This window comes from Alexandromys fortis, unplaced genomic scaffold (genome assembly GCF_014885135.2).
Source record: "Alexandromys fortis isolate MF-2015 unplaced genomic scaffold, M_Fortis_MF-2015_v1.1 scaffold_13, whole genome shotgun sequence".
In the NCBI taxonomy this organism is placed as follows: domain Eukaryota; kingdom Metazoa; phylum Chordata; class Mammalia; order Rodentia; family Cricetidae; genus Alexandromys; species Alexandromys fortis.
Window position 1 is genome coordinate 4,011,742 of NW_026067908.1, and position 19,703 is coordinate 4,031,444.

Here is a 19,703-nt window from a genome sequence, read left to right on the forward strand (position 1 = left end):
CCTTCCCCTCTACGGTAAATGTTATTCCTTGCCCAGATAGGATGTTAGTCGAGGTCACTGTTTAGTCGAGGTCACTATGACTGGCTTTAACTTCACTCCTGCCCAGCACTGTCCTGGGAACCTTTCCTCAATGGTGTGCTTTCCAGCCGGGGTCAGACACTGCACATAGCTCTTAGACTGGATTTGGTTTTTTGTGGCATGCATATTTTTTGAGTATAGGCCCTCACATCCTGAATTTTTGTTTTGTTTTAGAAAACATGTCATTTGAGTTTGTTGCCTTGACAATGAATGGTACTCATTGCATTCTCAGCCTGATTCCTTGATGTCCCTCTGCCTCTCAGAGATGGTGGCAGATTTCATCATCACTGTGCGCTATGTCTGTTTCCCTCTTAATGACAGATTTATGTAGAGGCGCTTTTCACACTGTGCAAATGTCTGCTCCTCAGATTGTCCCTTAACTTGCACCACGGATGCTTCTTGCCTACACTGATCTTTTACTCTGACAGCTGCAAGATGGTTTTCTAATTCCAGCATGCCCTTTCTTTGCCAGCTGGACTTAAAAACTATAAACAAACCAGCCCTCCCTCCCTCCCTGTTATTCTTTTAGTTTTCATGTTGGTCTTGTGGAGTTCTACTTTCTTAGTTTGGTACTCAGGTGAGCTCATCTTTGGCTAAGTTGAGCACCTTCAAGCTGGCTCCTGCATCCTTTCATGACACATTTATTTTTACTCCTTCCTGTGTAGCCTAACAAGATGCTCCAGACTAATCTTGCACTTACCTGCCAGGTTTGGAATCGCTTCATCTCTGAGTAGCCCTTTTAATTGGAATAGTACAGGAAACCAAGGTCTGGTTCTGATTTTATCTTTGTTATATTTATTTTGGTCACAGGCCAAATGCATCTCTCCATTTGAAATACACTGCTCTAGGGCAACTAACACTTGTGTCCATGGCATCTTCCCAAGCCCAGGCCACCCCGGATCTCCTTCCTCTACAGCCCTAGGTTCAAATGCAGGCCTCTGCGACAGTGGAAGGCTGCTCCATTCCTCTCCTGAGCTGGTAGACCTGCTTGGGGAAGTAGCTGTTTTCTAAAGGCTCTAAGGTCTGGCCTGGCCTATGTGTCTGACTGTGACTGTCTCTCTCTCTGCTGGGTGAAGATTGCACTCCACACCCATTTCTCCCAAGGTTTTGCTGATGGAAGCTACAGAACTGGGAACATGACCTTTCTTTTAGATGTAGGTACAAAGCCTTAGAAGTGACCTTTGGCCCTGACCAGCACTGATTTCATGTAAGAAAAGAGCCCTTGAACCGGCCCTGAACCTGTAACAGGAAGTACCTTAACAGGTGTATTTTGGTGTTAATATACCTCAAAAGATGGGCGCTTCTACAGTACTGCCCCATCCTCCTGCTCAGCTAACTGCACCCTGCTGTTGGACATGGATCTCCTAGAACATGCGAGGATTTTTTGTTTGGTTTTTCAAGACAGGGTTTCTCTGTGTAACTGCCCTGGCAATTCTGGAACTCACTCTGTAGACCAGACTGGCCTCAAAATCAGAGATCCTCCTGCCTCTGCCTCCCAAGTGCTGGGATTAAAGGCCTGTGCCACCATGCCTAGCTCATAAACAAGGTTTTTAACCCCTCCCCCACAAAGGACAGATTCTGGAGCCATAAAAACAGGTCCATTCTTAACTCATAAAATATCCTTTGTGTGTAGGAAAATCATCTTAGAAAATCGGGCTTACGCCATCAAGGATGCTCAGTCTTTTCTCCTTTTTAACTTTGGTTTTATATGATGTGTACTGTAATTTATATTATAAAGTGCTGAAGCAGCACATTCCTAGTCAGGCAGGGTTTTCTAGATTTAACCTGAAAGATAAATGCAGAGTTTTTACACAAAGAGCAGAATTGCATCCTGGTAATTTATTGTTTTTAAAAATTGTATGCTTACCGAGTGTGTTTGTAAGCGTGTATTGCATTATGTATTTCCTGGATTTTAGAGATGGCCCTCTTGTAGCCCAGGCTGGCCTCAAACACTCAGTCTAGTCAAAGATGACATTCAATTCCTGATGCTCCTGCCTCCTCCTCCCAAGTACTGAGATTATAGGAATATGCCACTATACCTGGTACTCTCTATTTCCCAAGCCCCCCCTGCTCTCAAGGCGGCAGAATGATGGGATTGTCTACAGTCCCATCTCCTGTCTTCTCCATCTACACTGGGTCCTGCTGGTGGCCCAAATTCCAGTTAAACTTGTCCTTGGTCATCTCAAAGACAGTTATGCACTTAATGTATTTCTAACAGTAGCTTCTATTTTACTGATACTAAAATTAAATAATGGTAATGGGATTTTTAAGAATCGTATACATAGGACTGCATGAATAGAGCCGGACGCTGAGCCCATCTTGGAGGCCAGTCATCTAAGGCCCATTTGATCCTCAACACATTAGGAACAAGAGCAGGTACATGCTTCCTGGGATTACCAGCCCCGGCCCTGTGGTTTGATTCAAACTCAAAACAGCTGACCTCACTTAGTGCCAAGGTCTTTTAAGGAAAGCCACACATATTTGGAGGGGGGTGACCCATAAGTATGAGGATGGCAACCATATACGTTTTAGACTGGTGCTACATAAAGGGAAAAAAAAAATCGTACAATCCTTGCCTTTCATGAGCAAAACTTCCTGACTCTAAAATTCTGTATTTTATTCAGTTCAGGAATTTAAAAGACATTCAGTGTAATATTTAGAAATGATTTTGGTGTGGCTGGTTCTCAGTTATATCCATGAATAATGTTTGGTTACTGTGGCTGACTAAATCTTACATAAATGAAGCTTTATGCAGGCCCCTCCCCCTACCCAAGCATTCCTTGGCTACAACAAAGACCTTTTAAATCTCCAAGTCCAGTGGGTGGCTTTGTCAGGCCTCCCTCAGCCTTGAGGTGGTTTTTCAATGAGCAGAGCGATATAGTGGACTGAAAGTGAACAAGCTGTAAGGGCAATCCCTTAAGTCTCAGAACACAACACTCCCAGTAGAGGGAAGAAATGTGAAATGCCTAGGGCAGATAGGGATCATGGAGAATAACCCCAGGGGCTCTTCATTTTAGCAAGCCTTGAGCTGAGTCAGATGCAGGCTGAAAGGAAAGTGCGGTGGGACCAATAACTTCAGACCACACCCCTCTGCTCTGGGTTCCTTCATGAAGGCAGAGACCCTTTCATTCCAATTCGCCGCTGGACACATGATGTGACTATAATTGTTAAATCTCTTACGTATGCAAGATGGGGAGCTCACATCTGCTAGGTAGGATTGGCCAGAGAGCTCTGGGAGAAGTCACTTGTCAGCAGTTTCTGCCCTCTTATCCACTAACAATTTTGATATGCTCTTCAAGGGCTGGGAAGCATGGTCCAGCCCTGTTATCTCCAACAGACACACAAAAGCTCACCCCTGGGCTGTGCTTATGCAATACTGTAGTGACCAGCAGCTGAATGTACTTCCTACTTCCTTCTCGTAGAGCCTTCACAAATTATCCTGAGGAAGCTGGGCATGGTAGCACATGCCTGTAATCCCAGCACTAGGGAAGCTGAGGCAGGAGTTCAAGACCAGCCTGGACTATTAGCGTGAAACCCTGCCTCATTCAACCAAAATGATAAAATATGGAGGAACACTTTGTTGAGGTTAATGCTTTAAACCAGGGGAAAGAGTTGGGGTGATGACTTCTGAGAAATCTAGAATAATGTATTTAAATATTAACTCCATTGCAACTACCTGACCCTTCATTTCATCTGTTCACCATGAAAGCTATAGAACCTGGACAAACAGGGATTAGCCAAGAGATCAGCTCAAGGACAGGCCTTCTCAAAAGAGGAATACACAGGTACAGCAGAACTGCTTTGGCTTTTAAAGTGACAGGGAACAGGGCATTTGAAGACTTTGATAGTAAATTAATACTGTTTAGAATATAAAGTTCTTACAGTGAATTAGACCTAGTTTTAAAATAAAAACGGCCACATAAAACTGCTATTTTTTTTTCTTTTCTTCCCAGTTAACATCTTAGGTACATGGACCAAAGCGAAGAAAGCCTTCCCCTTCCCACCAATAGTACCAAAGTAACTTTCCTGTTCCCCAGTCCCCTGGGAAGCAGAAAGGCTAGTGCAGCAGGTGTTAGGGTCAAAGGCACAGGCTGAGGGGAAAATAGCTGCAGTCCCGGAATCCTGCCCCTCCCCTAAGCAGGGAAGGTTCCAATCACCCTCACGTTCTCCATCCCTTACAGTCACATCTTTGAAAGGCACATCCAGAAATGGTGCAACTGGGGCTGGGTTAAATGTACGTCATCGCTATGCAGAGGTTAAGGGGCAGTAGGACTCTGGCACAGAGCAATGGGGGTATCCTTGTCTTCACCCACATTCTGGTGGCGGGAGGCTGTACAGATGCTCCACGGAGGCCCAGGAGAGGTGGTGCAAGGACAGCCCAGGCCACGGTTAGTTTGGCGGTCTTTGGTGCTTGTGTAGCAGCAGCTCTCACTACAGAGGCTCTTGCAGCCGGCAGAGCTGGGTCGGTGAGCTGGTACCAGTGCCGACTACCTCACAAGGCAAAAGCACAAAGAAAACCATCCGAGCTTTAAAAGGTTTCTGAAGAACATTAACATGAGATCTCTTTCTGCCCTGAGTCTTAAGAAATAACCCACAAGCACTTCCCAACAGTTTTAGTCACCTTGAGAGACTAAATGCTTCCTTCCCAGAAATGACTGAAAAAGTTTTAGTAGAGAGAAAACTCTGGTGGATCGGAGAGCTACTCACCTCACAGGCCCCTAGGCTCCAGGACCAACCAGTTCTCAGTGACCACCTGCACATCCTGGCCACTCAAAGGCTCCCGCAGCCTCACCTTAACCTCCAGCTTCCCCCCAGTGGGCTTTCTTCCGTCCAGAACCTGTGACAGGCACAGAAATAGACTGATTGAGGGGACAGCCTGAGGCAGGTAGCAGTTGCATCAGGACAACCCTGCCTTCCTTCCACCTACAATATGGGAAGTGGTGGACTGCTAACTCTCAGGATATCTTAGAAATCAGTAACCTAGAAATCTAGATACGTATCAGTGCTCTGACTGGAGAAACCTGTAGCTCTATTCTGTTTTTCCTCTTGATCTTCATAACTCCTAGAATTAGCACTGGCTTCCACACCCTTGTGCATGGCCCACAGGTACAACTCAGGCTTGCGCCCTCCTCTAAGGCACATAAATAGTTGAATACAAAGTACAGCAACAAGCTTGAGAAATTCGACCACCCTTAAAGCAATTCAGACTAGGCCCCACTTTAAGAGAACTCCAGGTGGGGAGAGGCAAGCTCTAGCCTCTAAAAGCCTCTGTAAGGGTCTGTCTGGACCTGGATCTACAAGGACGTAGAAATCTCTTCTCCGCTGGCTTATTCCCCATTTGTCAAAGGCAGGTTCCAGCTCCTCAGCTGTACAACCCTGTAAGGTCATGAAAGCTCCCGAGCTACCTGCACAGTTTTCAATCACCATTTGCATATTATCTAGAAATACTCTACCCACTTCCTGTTTGGAGTTTGTTCTCGGCCTCCTGCTACTTGCCCACTGCCCCAAGCACAACACAGCCCTGTACCATGCTGAGCAATGGTCAGAATACTCAAGGGTCTTCTCTCAACTGTCACTCCTAAGAGCTTAAGTAGTCCTGGACTATGGAAAGAATATGGCTCCATCTGGCTGCCTTTGAAAGTTACTCAGACTTTCTTTACATCTTCCATGACAAGGGGATACAACCCATTCCGAAGCACACTAGATACAATTTTAAAATGTACATAGAACCCTCAATAGAGTTCCAAGAATATCAGCTCCTTCTGGGCCCTACCTCCATGATCTCTCTGATCTCACACTCATTCTCCAGCCTTTCCAATTTCAGGTGTGCTGTGCCAACCAGCTTGTCACTTCTAAAAAAGGATCTGGGAAGGCAGAAGCAGCAGAGGATTAGCCTGGGCAGAGCGGGCAGGAATGGGAGCTGGCTGCATTCAATGCAAGCAAGCAGTGGTGTGGGGAGCAGCAGGAACAGGCCTGCCATTCCTCCCCTCCTATCTTCCTTGTGGGACTGACAGCTCTTACTTACCCTTTGTGGAAGATCTCAAATTTGATTCCTTTGCTCTGGATCACTCTCTTAAAGCCCCGGTGATTTCGATTGATGTTTAGTTTAAAAACTTGTTCAAATTCTAAAAGGAGAGGGTTGGAATTCTTGGGGAAGTGGAAAAAGAAGCCCAGGGCAGGTATATTCTCTGGAGTTCACTGCCTGCAATTCAGGATGAACTGAGAGAGCCACCAGAGAGAGGCAGAACATGTAAGGTTTTGGCCTTGTAAACACTTTTGGTACCCAGAGACACAAATTATATATTGGAAAGCACTTGGAATCTGGAGTGAGAATTCCTAGATTCAAGTACCATCACCCCCACCCTGCTCACTGTGTAGCCCTGGCTGGCCTAGAACTCATTCTATTGACCACACTGGCATTAACCTTGCTGCAATTCTGCCTCTGCTTCCCAAGTACTGGGATTACAGATGTGATCCACACACCCAGTCTTCAAGTCCATTTTTAACACTTCCTTGCTGTGAGTCCCCAGACAAATCCCTTTACTCAACTAGCCACAAGCCCCAGTTTTTGTATTGCTTTTTCTTATATTTTCATTAATTTTTTTTTCAGGTGTGGTGATACACACCTTTAATCCCAGCACTCAGGAAGCAGATGTAGGTGGATCTTTCTGAGTTCCAGGTCAGGCAGAGCTATAAGCTATACACTGAGATACTGTCTCAAAAAAATTTAAAAAGACCTTTATTAGTTTTCATAGTGTGTGTGTGCTGGAGACCAAGACTGCCAGAGGCATCATATCCCTCTGGAGCTAGGTATAGGCGTTTGTGCAACCCCTGATCTAGGTGCCGGGAACCAGAAGCAGAGCCTCCACTATATATACATGTATATATATATTAGTTTTATGTGCATTGGTGATTTGACTACATATACATCTGTGTGACAGTGTGACGGTGCTGGATTCCCTGCGATTGGAGTTACAGACAGTTTTGAGCTGCCCTGTAGGTGCTGGGAATTGAACCCTAGTTCTCAACCAGTGCTCTTAACTGCTGAGTCATCTTTCCAGCTCTAGGCTTCAGTTTTCACAACTATATAAAGGAACTATTAATAATAGCTGCCTTTATTTTTGAGTTGGGTGGGCCAAGTAAGACAGTAGCTATTACAACACTGGAAACTGCTATCCAATATGGGTCTTATATGTCACTCACCTGGAGAGTTTGTATTCTTGACCACGGCTGTTTTGCTTTTTTGAGCCTGGTCCTACATCAGCGAGATGAGAGAAGTTAAGATAGCTCAAAAAAGCAGGTGTGCAGCTACAGTACTTTGGCTGTGTCAGTGGTAAGGAAAGCAACTCCTGCAGATGGACCAGAAAGTCTTCAACCCATCCCCATGGCCATGCCTCTTAAAGATGGAGAGGAACTAAATAGTACTGGGGTTCAGAGGGTCCCTAACCCTATCAGAACCTCACCGAGTTAGGGTAATGAAACTCAAAGCGTACAAACGCATCCAAGTCATCGGGAGTCACTCCTATAAAGAAAAATGGAGTCAGGTTGGAAAGCACGGTCATAGCCTGGTGCCCAGGCAGCAGGTAGGATATGTGAACAACATCCTTCAGTAAGATGACCCTTGGTTACCTGGTGGGGCCGGGAGGTTCATTCCCCGGACGATGATCAGATGCATTTCTGTGCTGTTAAGTTCTGAGAAGATCCTACAGACCAGAATGAAGAAAGTGCAGAGTGAAAGACAGTAGCAGGACAAGGGCCGCAGTGGTGGAGCTCCCTCTGAGGGCAGCACGTCCACCTCCCCCGCTCTAGCATCCATGGTACTGGGAAGTCTCACTACGGCTCTGCTCCAAACCTTTCGCCCTATCCCTGCACAGAGCCACAGTTTTCCTTAGGCTTTGGCACCTCACAGTCTGGAATGTCTTCAACTCAAAGTGATGGCTGGGAGGGTCAAGGCCCTGGGCCTGGGCTAGCTGCAGGATCTCAAGCTGTTTCTTTCGGTCCTGAGCAAGCTTCTCAAACCTGCCAGGGACAGGTAACCAAGTCAGCAAGGTAGGATTTGTTATCTGGTCCCTAACCCAACAAGCCCAGAACAGCCCTGGCACTTACCGGGTAGTCTCAGCCACATTGCCCTGGTGCATGAACTGCTTGGAGAACAGCAGGCACTTCTAGAAACAGGAGCCCAGAGTGACTCCATAGCCAGAGCAGGGCTTGCCAAGGCTAGCATTCAAGGCCTAACCTCTCAAAGCTCCTAACAATCGTCTTTAGCGTGACCCCTCCTGTAAAACATATTCCTGGGGCACTCTTCCTAAGGCTTAACACCCTTTCCTGCTCACATGTTTGTCAGTGTGAGACAGGGTCTCGGATACACAGCCCTGCTAGAACTCATAGAGTTCTCCTGCCTCACCCTCCCAAGTGCTGGTCCTGCGGGTATGTGTCACCTCCATGCTGGTCTCCTCTCAGAAGACCATATCCCAAAAATTCATTTGGCAAACTCCTTCCTTCAAAAGTTAATCCATGTGGGTGTGGTGACAGTGTATAGTTCCAGCATTTAGGAAGCGGAGGCAGAAGGACTTAGAGGTTGAAGTCAGCCTGGGGTCCATGAGGAGTTTCTAGGACATCATGGCATATAGCAAGATCCTGTCTCAAAGATCAACACCATCAAAAAATAAATTTAAGCATATACTTTAGAACTCTGTCTTCTCAGAAAAGGCAGCACTTCAGGTCAGCTCTCTCACAAAACCCATTCCCCTTCACTCTGTTTGAATTTCATAACTACATGAAGAGAGGGGCTGGGGAGATAGATGGCTCACTGGTTAAGAGCACTGGCTACTCTTGCAGGGGACCTGCACCAGGTTCCCAGCACCTAAACACTGGTTCACAAGCACCTGTAACTCCATTTTCAAAGAATCCAGTATCTTCTGACTTCCATGGACACAAGGTACATGTGATTATACGTACACATATGTGTAGGCAAAGCATACATGTTAAAAAAAAAAAAAACTAAAATTAAAAAGGGTAGCTTCATTTTGCAATTGTCCAGGGTCATACCTTAGGCCAGTGAGAAGAGTTAAACTGAACCCATGCTAGGACACAGACAAGCAGAGACAGGGGCTACTGACCTCATGCTGCTCCAGGAGTATTTTCTGTAGCTGGACATACACCTCCTCAGCCTTCTGGGAGAGTCGCAGATCTTCATGGTGGATGAGGATGAAGTCACCCTCTTCATCCGTCAAGGGTGAAGGCATCTGCCAGATCATAAGGCCCCCAGGCCCAAGAGTCAGATTATACCTCTCCTGCCATGTCACCTCTGACCCCAGGTAACCCATACTCCTTTTCCCTTCTATCTCAGGGATAAAAGCAAAGGCTCTTTCCCTGATGTCACCATTTTACACAAGTCCTACCTCCACCTAGAAGCCACCCCTTCACGCCCAGCAACCAGCTCCCACCTCTGCCTGAGGCAGACTCCTGGTTCAGTAGGTGGGACTCACCTTGGAGAGGTCGATGGGTTGACCTGCTCGGGCTTGGGCGATCTGGACCTCCAGATTTTTAGCTACTCGTAGATGGGATTTGGCCTGCTCTAGATCTTGTCTGCGCTTGGCCTGCAGGGCTGCTCGCTGGTATTGCAGTTTCCGAGCCTCCAGCAGTGCCAGCTGCTCCCGAGCTAAGGAAGAAGGCCACTGGTTAGGCCATGCCTCTCTCACTGGACCACCACTCCTCTTCCTGTCTGTCCCTAACTCACCAGATGGACTCAGTGATTCCTTAGAACTTGAGGCCTTGGGCTCAGTCACAGGATGAGATGAAGGGGCCAGAGGATGTGCTGGCTTCTTGGCCACTGGAGCCTGTGCTGGGGTATCACTCTGCAGGTAGCAACCAGTTAGGACGTTGTCAAATAGTTAACATTCCCCACCCTGGCCTAGACACTGGCTACCTCTGCCATGTTGCACCTCAGTTTAGAGGCTTTGCCTCCAGAGTCATAAAATTCAAAGACAGAACCTCAAAAGCTTTCTAGCCTAACTCCCCCAACAGCATAAGAGAGACTTGGGTTTAGGGTCAGAAATACCCAAGTCTGAATTCAAGTTCTGCCTAGGACAAAGCTTTTCTCTAGACTAGAGGAAAAGGTCTCTATTTTATAAGGTTAATATACTACAGCAGCATCTGGGTTTATTCCTTATCTGCTGGACCCCTGACTAAACTCTGAAGTCCTGGGCCCATAGCCAAACCTCCTCGTCTTCATCTGCCAGGACTGTATCTTGTGAGGCCAGTTTTTGGGCAGACGCCAAAGTTGCTGTCATTGAATCCTCCTCGGCACCTTTACTGGGCTCCAGGCCAGGGATGGGAGGAAATCCTGAGGAGACAGAATGGAGAGGGAGCAAGGCAGCAGCAAGCAGTAAGGAGACATGAGGCAGCTGTGGGTCTTGCCTGGCTCTGGGATGGGTAACTCACACAAGGTAAAGGCACACGAATGAGAAATCTCCTTCTCCCTCCCTTCTTGCTGAGAAATCACCTAAATGCCAAAGGCCAAACCACACTCACCTGGAGGAACAGGTAACTCAGCAAAGTCAACTTTCTGCCCTGCTTGATGAGCTCGAACAGCATCCTGATATTGCTACATGGGAAGGAAGGGAATTTCAGCAGCCTGCAGGCACCATGCCCTCATTGCAGAGGCAGAGAGATGACAGGGAAAGGCTGCAGCCCTAGAAGAAAAGAGGTCCCGAGGCAGCAAGAGCTCTATAAACAGACAAGGACTCAGAGAAGAGCAGGGCTTGTAGGGAAAGTGCACAAGGCAGGACAGAGCCAGGACAGGCCAGCAAAGGATAGGGGCTGCACAGCCACGGGCTCACCTTGGCAATGCGATCATGCATCCTGGCCTTGCGCTCATTCCCACTGGCCCGGGCCTGGATGCCTGCCTCACGGTACCTGTTCAGCCTTTGCTGTAAAGCATCCAGCACTGTTTTTGGCTCTGCAGGGGCCACTATAAATGGGGGTAAAAAGAGACTATCAGCTCATCCTGCCTCTTCCCAGGCCCCCACTCCATTGCCTCACTGTAAAGTCCTACCTGAGGCTGGGAGGTCAGAGGCCATCACTTTCTGTACTTGCTCCACTACTGGGGACAGGACTCGGGTTGCTGTAGGGGCCTCAGAAGCCTGTGGAAGGGCCTTCAGATCTGGGGACCCAGAGTAGCAGGGTAGGCAGAGTGTCCGGCCAACCCCACACCTCACAGTCCTCCCTAATCCAGCCTAGGCAGATAGCCCCATTATCTGACTGACCATCAGGTGCTGGGGGCATGCCACTCAGATCCACAGGCTGCCCTTTCTCCAGGGCCTCCAGGACAGTATCAAATCTCTGCAGAAGAGCAATTACAGACATAAGCCAGTGCACTCTCCCCCAGGTGCTGTCTGGTTCCTCTCAGCCTCTGCATCCCCATCAACGGTATGAAGGCAGGACGTCGTACCTTCCCAATCCTCATGAGCTCCCGGGCACGATCTAGATCTCCAGCCCGTTTGGCATTGAGAGCAGCTACTTTGTACTCTCTCTGTCGGGCTAACAACAGGGCCTGTGGGGCTGGGTCTGCAACAGGCAGAGGAGCAATGGCAGAGCTGTCTGGGAGGCTGGGCTCAGGTTGGTAAAGGTGCTCTACACAAAACAAAAGAACCCCAGAGAACTTGGCTAGAGGGTCAAAAGAGGAAGTTCCAGAATCAACCCCACCCCAAGTCTTGCTGGTCTAGGAATTCTTGGAGCGACAAGCAGGCAGGGGGGGTAAGCAGGCTATAGGAACCAGAACAGGATATCTTCAGATACCTGGCTCCATGGCACACGGAGCTGCCTCAGGGCTCCTGTTGGCTATTTCCTGGTGGGGTGGGAGCCTTTTACCCAAGGCTACTGGAGGTGGAATCTCATCCTCACTGATCTTCCCACCTTTCCTCACAGTGGCAAGCTGGGACTCCAAAGTCTGAGGAAAAGAATTATACTAGTAGCCCAAGTGGCTACCTGGGGCTTGCTGGAAGACAAGCCAGTGACCCAGCATGTTGACCACACCTGTGAATGGCCCTTCCTTTACTGTCACCTCACCTACAGCCTGACTCACCTTCAGGCCCCGATCACAGCGCCGGGCTTTGGCAGCTTCACCGGCCTCCTTGGCAATGGCTGCGGCCTCCCGGTAGTTATAGATCCGTTCCTCCAGCAAAGCCTGCAGCCCCCGAGGCCCTCCAGCCTGCAGATACTTCAGCTCAGGGCTGGGCCACTCCATAGCCAGCTAGGCCCTTGCCATTCTCTCCCTGTGAGGAAGCTACCCCAGAAGACGGATCTCTGGGACTCCGGGAGAAAGAGGTGCCTAAACCCCCAGAGTATGAAACAAAGTCCACAAGAGAAGCCAGACATTATATCAGGCAAACAGAGGCTCCCCCAGTCAGTAGAGGCCAAGAAATGATTTCCAGAAGTGGCTGGAACAGGAAGGCCTTTGGAGCCTGCCAGTTATGGCAGTTCCTCATGCCGGCTTTCTGTGTGAGGAGCTGGTAGAGTTACTGGGCAGCTCTGCTGTGTAAGCCATGCTACATGCATACTGTCCATGGACACACGGGCCAAGACACATGCGGGCCCTTCTGTAAAACCTACCTGAGGCACAGCAGGTAAAGCCTGTTGGAAGGCTGTCTGCACTGTAGGTTGCTCAGTGTTGTCCTGTGCCCTGTCCTCAGACAAGTCTGGACTTGTTGCCTCACTGCCATCTAGCAGCCCAGTTTCTTCATCCACACTCAGGACTTCCTGCAGCTCTGTCTGGGGAAACACAGTCCAAGAACTTGGGTGTCTCATGGCCACACTCATGTCTGGAAGAAAGTTAAAGGACCTGCTTCCCCAGCAGTATCTGTCAGTGAAATCCTGAGCTCAGTCCTCTTTACCAACAGCTCTCTAATCAAGGAAGACTGTGATAAAAACAGAGAATTCCAAACTGCAGCACTCAGACCAGAAGTCAAAGGAGACAAATCTTTTACTGTATAGCCACGAGGCCAGGCCTGGGAAGGGAAGGGCGCTCACTCAGTCTAACAAAGAGGAACAAACCCCAGCCCCTCAATAGCTCTCTCCTCTACCACACCAGAGCTTGATCCTTGGATACCAGCCTGGCAAACACACCAGCAGGTCTGCATCCTCCTCCAGCCCTTCCTCTTCCTCTCCCTCCTCCTCCTCCACATCTCGCATACAGTCTGCTGCCAACTTCTCAATGTGGGCCATGGGTAGGGGGGCTGAGGAAAGAGAGTGACTCAGGTAAGGTGCTGGACATCGACGGAGGATCTTTAGTTCACTGGACTGGTAGCCACCCCAGACAGAAATCCCCCATCCCTTCTACAGTGAAGTCCCACTCAGAAAGGGACTCTTCTTTCATGACTCTTGCTCTGCCTTCCTGGGATCCCAACAAGTAACACGCTGCTTCTTTCCCTGCATTTCTGCTTGCAGGTAAATGTACCTGTTATACACTGCCCCACCATGTCTTTCACATTTGTAAATGGTTTTAAATCCACTCAAGCTACTTACTACTTATAGTTCTGTAAGATGGGTAACATTATCCTCATTTTCTTGTTCCTTCCCTTTTGTTTGTTTTTTGAGATAGGGTTTCTCTGTGTAGCCTGTCCTGGAACTCTGTAGACCAGCCTGGCCTCAAACTCACAGATTCCCCTGCCTCTGCCTCCCAAGTGCTAGGATTAAAGGAGTGTGTCACCACCACCTGGCCAACATTATCCTCACTTTCTATACTGAATAAATTAAGATGCACCAACATACATTTCCTCAAATTCACAATCTTAGTAAGTGGCAATATTCAAACCCAGGCTTGTCTTAAAAAAGCAGGGTTAGGATACTGAGCCCTTCCCAGTCATGCCCTGACTTTAGCTCAAAGGCATACAGGCTGCCTCCTAGGGTTCCCGCTAAAAGGAATATTCAGAACCCTTATTCTGATATCTAAAGGAGATTTCACTTACTCACTGACATCATTTCTGTTGGTTTACTATGTACACCATCTGTCTGTGCTAATGGCCCCTACTGTATACACTGTCTTTCTTATGTAGGACTAATACTAGTCACCTGAGTGAGGCTGAGAATCAGATTTGTTCGAAGAGGGGAAGAAGCTCAAAATACAGGTACATAACTGACCTCTCTGTGGCTGGACTACAGGAAGGATGTAATCATCAAAAGAACTAGGGGAGTTGGCTGTCTGACTCCTTCAGACTATGGGCCTGCACCGGCCCAGGGGCAAAAACTCACCATGCCCCTTGGGTGCGGGCTTCCTGCTTGTGCTCCCTGTCTCCCCAGTGAGAGCCAACAGCTCAGCCTCTAGGTCTCCGTCATCTTCAGTCTCATCCACCCCCAGGAGCATGTCTTCAGTGTTGAACTCCACGAAAAGCCCCAGCTACGAACACAGAGATTTTTTTTTTTTAAAAAAGAGTTTATTTATTTTGTGTTCTCAAGACAGGGCCTCTCTGTATAGCCCTGGCTGTGCTATTATAACTCACTTTGTAGACCAAGCTGGCCTCAAACCCAGAAATCTGCCTGCCTCTGCCTCCCAAGTGCTGGGATTAAAGGCGTGCATTCCCTGGCATAGAGATTTTATAGTTTTATTTGTAAGAATGTTTTGCCTGCATGTATGGATGTGTACCATGTGTCTGGTGCCCGCATAAGTCAGAAGCCAGATTCACTGAAATTGAAGTTATAGATTGTTTTAAGCTACCACGAGGGAGCTGGAAACCACACCCAAGTGCTCTTAGTAGAAAAGCCATGTTTCCAGCCTCAGAGAAAGGTTCTCAAAGCACTCAGGAGGCAGAGGCAGGCGGATCTCTGTGAGTTCGAGACCAGCCTGGTCTACAAGAGCTAGTTCCAAGACAGGCTCCAAAACCACAGAGAAACCCTGTCTCGAAAAACCAAAAAAAAAAAAAAAAAAAAAAAAAAGACTCCTGTTCAGTCTCTGGCACAGCACTGGTGACTCGCAGTTGCCGGCAACTACACACATGTGGCACACATTCACACATGCATACACTGAGGTACTTTTTAAATCACACAATGAACCAGAACATGAGGGCTTAAGACAGGAGAACCATCCCAAGTCCAGGACCAATCTAGTCTACACAGTGAGTTCCAGGCTAGAACCCAAGAACATCCACAAAATAAACAAGCAGCAAGAAAGACTCACACAATGGGGTCAGGTATGGTGTGGCACATGCATGCAATTCTAGCACCTGGGAGGTGCAGGCAGGATGGTCAGGGGTTCAAGGATAACCAGGGCTATGCAGAGATCTTAAAAAAAAAAAATCACAGCCGAGCAGTGTTGGAGCTCTCTGACTTCAAGGTGGGGCAGGACACACCTTTAATTCGCGTGCTTGGGAGTCAGTGCTGGACAGGTTTCCGAGTTCAAGGACAGCCTGGTCAATAGAGTTATTCCAGGTCAAAGATACAGAGAACCTGTCTCAAAAAGTAAAAAGTACTCCAGCACTCGGGAGGCAGAGGCTGGTGAATCGCTGTGAGTTCAAGGTCAGCCTGGTCTACAAGAGCTAGTTCAGGACAGGCTCCAAAAGCTACAGAGAAACCCTGTCTCAGAAAAAAAAAAAATCACATAACAAAATTATGTGTAGTGGGCTCATGCTTCTGATCCCAGCACTGGAGGAGGTGAGGCAGGAAGACTACGAGTTCAAAACCTGCCTAGGGTACATGGTAAGCTCAAAGTCAGCCTAGGCAACTTGAAAGAGAATTTGTGACAAAAGAAAAATAGGGCTGAGACTACAGTTCAGTAGAAGGGCACTTGCCTAGGATTCTCAAGGCCCTGAGTTCCATCCCCACTCACTCTGGGACTCAATGTGAAGATAGGTAAACAAGTCGAAACCAGTAAGACGACAGTGCCCTGTTCTAGTTAACAGTAACAGCTGGTGGCCACAACACAGTGTCACTCATGACTTATATTAGTTCTTCTCACCATCCTGAGATCCTACCACAAACACCCTTCATCTTTTTTGGGAAGAGGGAGTAACTTGAGACAAGCTTTCATTGTATAACCTAGAACTCACACTCTTCCTGGGGACTGTACACGTGTACCACATTTATTTAACTGTGTAAACACATAGCATGAAATCTGCCACCTTACCTACTGTCAAGCGTGAAGTTAAATGCTAATATACATTCCCATTGTTATGCAACCATCACACTATCCATTCATAGGCTGCACGTGCCTATTAAACACTGACCCATCTTCCGCTCTCCACCTTGATATTCCATGTGACACAGGGCCTAGTTTACCCCAGTGGTCGGTGATGGCTGAAACTTTCTGGATATTTATGCACTTTACCCCAACCCACCTCTTACCTGATTTTTTATCTGTCTGTTCTAATTTATTAAGTCTTTTTATATGTATGATGGTTTTTGCCCACATGTATGTATGTGTAGTATGGGTGCAGTGCCCATGGAAACCAAAAGAGGGTGTTAAATCCCCTAGAACGGGAATTACACGTGGTTGTAAGCCATCCATTTGGTACAGGGAACTCCATCCCCCTCTTCTGCAAAAACAGCAAGTGCGCTTAACCACTCAGCCACTTCTCTAGCTGCCAACTGCTCTGCTGTTTGCCTCTAGGCTGACCTGAAACCTGAAACCCACACTGACCTTGAATTCATGACCTTCCTACCTCTGCCCCCAAAGTACCGGAATTTTGAATGTGGACCACCAAGCCTAACCTACCTGCTTCCAGAAGACAATAAAAATAGATGAAGACCCAGAAGAAATAAAGGAAGAACACATGGAAGATATACCTTCTTCAGACCCGCTCACTAGAGTCTGTCCCTGTCGGTGGGCTACAGCCCTAAAATCCTGGCATCCTAGAGCTAGCCAGGAAAGTTGTCACCTGTGAACACTTAGGTCTAATCAAGCCTCGGTAGCTCCTTAACTCTCAAGTTATTTATGTGGTATGGCCACAACAGGATGGCCAAGTGGAACCCAAGAAAGGTCAGGCTCTGGTCACTAAACTCTAAGGACTTCACCACTTAGAAGCACTGCCTGTCCTCTGTGGACTAACAGGAACACCACACAGGTGACGCAATTCATCACAGGTGACTAGAGAGCCCCACCCCAAGTTAAGAGGCCCATATCCATACCTGCTTAGCAGTTGCAGCACCCTGGCCTCTGGTCTTAGGGCCCTTCCGAGGTCTCGACCCTGGCATCCTGGTAGGCTAGATACCTATTAGGTGCAAAGTTGAAGAGACGCCTGGAGTAGATGAGACATGGCCCCAACAGGGGTACCAGTGATTAAGGAGCAAATTTCTTCAGGTAAAATGCCACTTTGTAACTAAAGAACAGAGGCAAGAGGTGGCAGTGGATGAAAGGCTGGGTACCACTGTCAACAGTGTGTACACGACAGTTGTTGAACTGACTGATGGACATTGGGGACAGATCGATGGAAGCAATGCTAGGCCCAAGTGCTACGTCGCAGTACATGCCTAATGGGTACCACTAGGCAACCCAGACACAGAGCGCTTTCATAGTCCCAGTTTCCTTGGACACTCTGTGCCTGACTCAGCATCCAGATCCTCTGAAAGATGTCACAAGTGATCAGCGGGTACTGTGGCACGACCCGCCAGGACTCATCTGCTCCCACCTCAGTCTTCAAGGAAACAGACCCATGGGCACACGACCATCACAGGGCTACTGCGGGAGCCATGGGTGCCAGAGGGGGCCCTTACCCAAGACATCAAAAAAGGCATCTTAGAAAGGATGATGCCTGTGCTGAGTCATAAAGTTTGGAGGCTGGGGAAGAGCAGAGTTCCAAACAAATCAAACAGATACCAGTTCTAAGATGAGAAATGACTTGGCCTACACAAGGAAAAGGAAGACCCATCATCACTGAAGCATGAACCAAACCAGGAGACTAGAATGGAGACATGACCCAGGGGCGAACCGTAAACACCTTTAAGGCTCTAAAGGTATTCCGGCGTTATCCTGACAGCAGTGGGAAGCGTCATGGGCTGCAAAAGGTGCACGGGGAAGTGGGAGATGGTACAGGGCGGGAAACTTTGGCCCTGAGCATCAGGCAAGCCTGCGAAGGAGCGTGGGATGGCGTGGGGACTGAGACTCAGACGGGGTCTCGCGTCTGGAGCTGGAGTCGACAGAGCTGCGAGGTTCCCTGGGTGAGAGCGCCCAAGCGCTCGTCACTCCAAGTGTCAGATTTCGACTCCGGTGAAGAGCGAGGGGTCAGCCGGGGCGGGATGCGGGGGGTGAAGCAGCTCGGGAGAATGAGGCTTTGCACTGTCGCTCGGGTGCCGGAGGCTGGTTGGGGCTCAGGAGAGGCGCGTCCTCGCCGGGCTCCCCACACCCGCGCGTCCTCCCACCGCCTGGCCCGACCCGGCCCAGGCGGCCTCCATCTCCCCGGCCGCCCCCAGACTCCACACGCCGAGAGACGGGCACGTGGCATACCTCGCGGCGGATCCGAACCAAAACAGGGCCTCCCACAGCCCGGAACCGCCAGGCTTCCCGCGGCCCTCGGGCGGCGGCCGAGACAGCCACAGGAAGCGCCCGCCCAGGAGGCGGCGGCTCTCGCTCGGCACGTGACCCCAAACCAGCTACCCGCAGTGCGCATGTGCTCGGGAAGCGGGTGGGGCGCGCAGCCAGGTGACGCTGAGGGTGGGGCAGGTAACGCGAGACCGGCGGACGGGAGCGCCGGGAGGGTTGGCGGGGGCGCGCCTTTTCCGGCCGGAGCATCTGCGCCTGGTGTCCTGCTCGTTCTCCCCGCTCTCGGAGACTCTCGCCCCCGTGTTGGGTTCTGGAAGGAGGCCCGAGGACCTTGTGCGCCTAGCCGTCCTAGGCGCTGAAAACCGAGTCTCCGGGAAATGGGGTTCCTTTGCAGTCCGATTAGAGGAGCCAAAGCACTCTGTGGACTGAGGCAGGAGGATCGCTGCGAGCTGACAGCCGCCGCTGCCTCCTAAGGTTTCGGGTTAGATCGGACTGATGCAACTGACCTGCAGACGGACTATTCCATCTCCAGAGTTGCCTTTTTTCCCCCCGCTCTGTAAAACCCCAAGATCCCCACACCACAAGCGCAGTGTCACTTCATGGAGAAACTGCAGGCTTCAGTTCTGATGGAAGGAACAGACCCACGTGTGGTGCACAGTTAATCCTCCTTAAAGTTATTTTAACATTTTTATAATAAAAATGTTTAAGATATATACAAAGACATACAACATTGCACGTTTACTGCTGGGTGGTGGTGGCGCCCGCCTTTAATGCCAGCAGAGGCAAGGGTATTACTGTGATTTCGAGGCCAGCCCGGGTCTACAAAGCGAGTTCCAGGATAGCCAGTACTACAGAGAAACTGTCGCGAAAAATAAAATGAAAAAAAAAAAATCCTTTCAGTTTCGGGCACAGAGACAAACTTTTTTTTGTCCCCCCCCCAACCCCCACCCGAGACAGGGTTTCTCTAACAGTCCTGGTTGTCCTGGAACTCGCTTTGTAGACCAAGCTTCCAAGACAAGAGGGACACACTCATTATGAGCACCTCTGTTGCAGTTTCCTCTGAGTTCTACAACCAGAACAGCTTCAAGATGACTGACGGAGCCGATTCATCCTCACAGGATACTCCAGTCAGGACTTGACCATAATTCTAAATTTT

At 49.0% G+C, this 19,703-nt stretch overlaps 1 protein-coding gene across 9 annotated transcripts; it reads right to left on the reverse strand.

Annotated features, from left to right (window-relative positions):
• Positions 1 to 182: 182 nt before the first annotated feature.
• Cc2d1b (coiled-coil and C2 domain containing 1B) lies at positions 183 to 18,670 on the reverse strand. Of its 9 annotated transcripts, none has more exons than XM_050136113.1 (25): positions 18,512 to 18,670; positions 17,197 to 17,279; positions 14,329 to 14,473; positions 13,204 to 13,313; positions 12,691 to 12,849; positions 12,164 to 12,289; positions 11,878 to 12,028; positions 11,531 to 11,646; positions 11,346 to 11,421; positions 11,135 to 11,242; positions 10,920 to 11,050; positions 10,612 to 10,684; positions 10,299 to 10,423; positions 9,818 to 9,935; positions 9,567 to 9,739; positions 9,198 to 9,323; positions 8,185 to 8,243; positions 7,981 to 8,097; positions 7,708 to 7,781; positions 7,542 to 7,600; positions 7,282 to 7,333; positions 6,104 to 6,203; positions 5,852 to 5,942; positions 4,786 to 4,915; positions 183 to 4,565 (listed from the first exon to the last, which is right to left on the reverse strand). In XM_050136113.1, exons 2-24 carry the CDS (start codon positions 17,260 to 17,262, stop codon positions 4,787 to 4,789), a joined length of 2,484 nt encoding a protein of 827 aa, XP_049992070.1. In that variant the 5' UTR covers positions 17,263 to 17,279; positions 18,512 to 18,670; the 3' UTR covers positions 183 to 4,565; position 4,786. The 9 variants fall into 9 exon arrangements, 8 of the variants coding, with proteins under 8 accessions (XP_049992070.1, XP_049992066.1, XP_049992068.1 ...); XM_050136109.1 differs by having other exon boundaries at positions 11,531 to 11,712; XM_050136111.1 differs by having other exon boundaries at positions 183 to 4,569; positions 11,531 to 11,712.
• Between the last annotated feature and the right edge of the window lie 1,033 nt (positions 18,671 to 19,703).

Coding starts and splice junctions, on each gene's coding strand:
- Cc2d1b (XM_050136109.1), bottom strand. CDS start 17,262: ATGCCAGGGTCGAGACCTCGGAAGGGCCCTAAGACCAGAGGCCAGGGT. Junction 14,474..17,196: donor GTGCTGCAACTGCTAAGCAG/GTATGGATATGG, acceptor CTGTGTTCGTAG/CTGGGGCTTTTCGTGGAGTT. Junction 11,422..11,530: donor AGCTCATGAGGATTGGGAAG/GTACGACGTCCT, acceptor GCTCTTCTGCAG/AGATTTGATACTGTCCTGGA.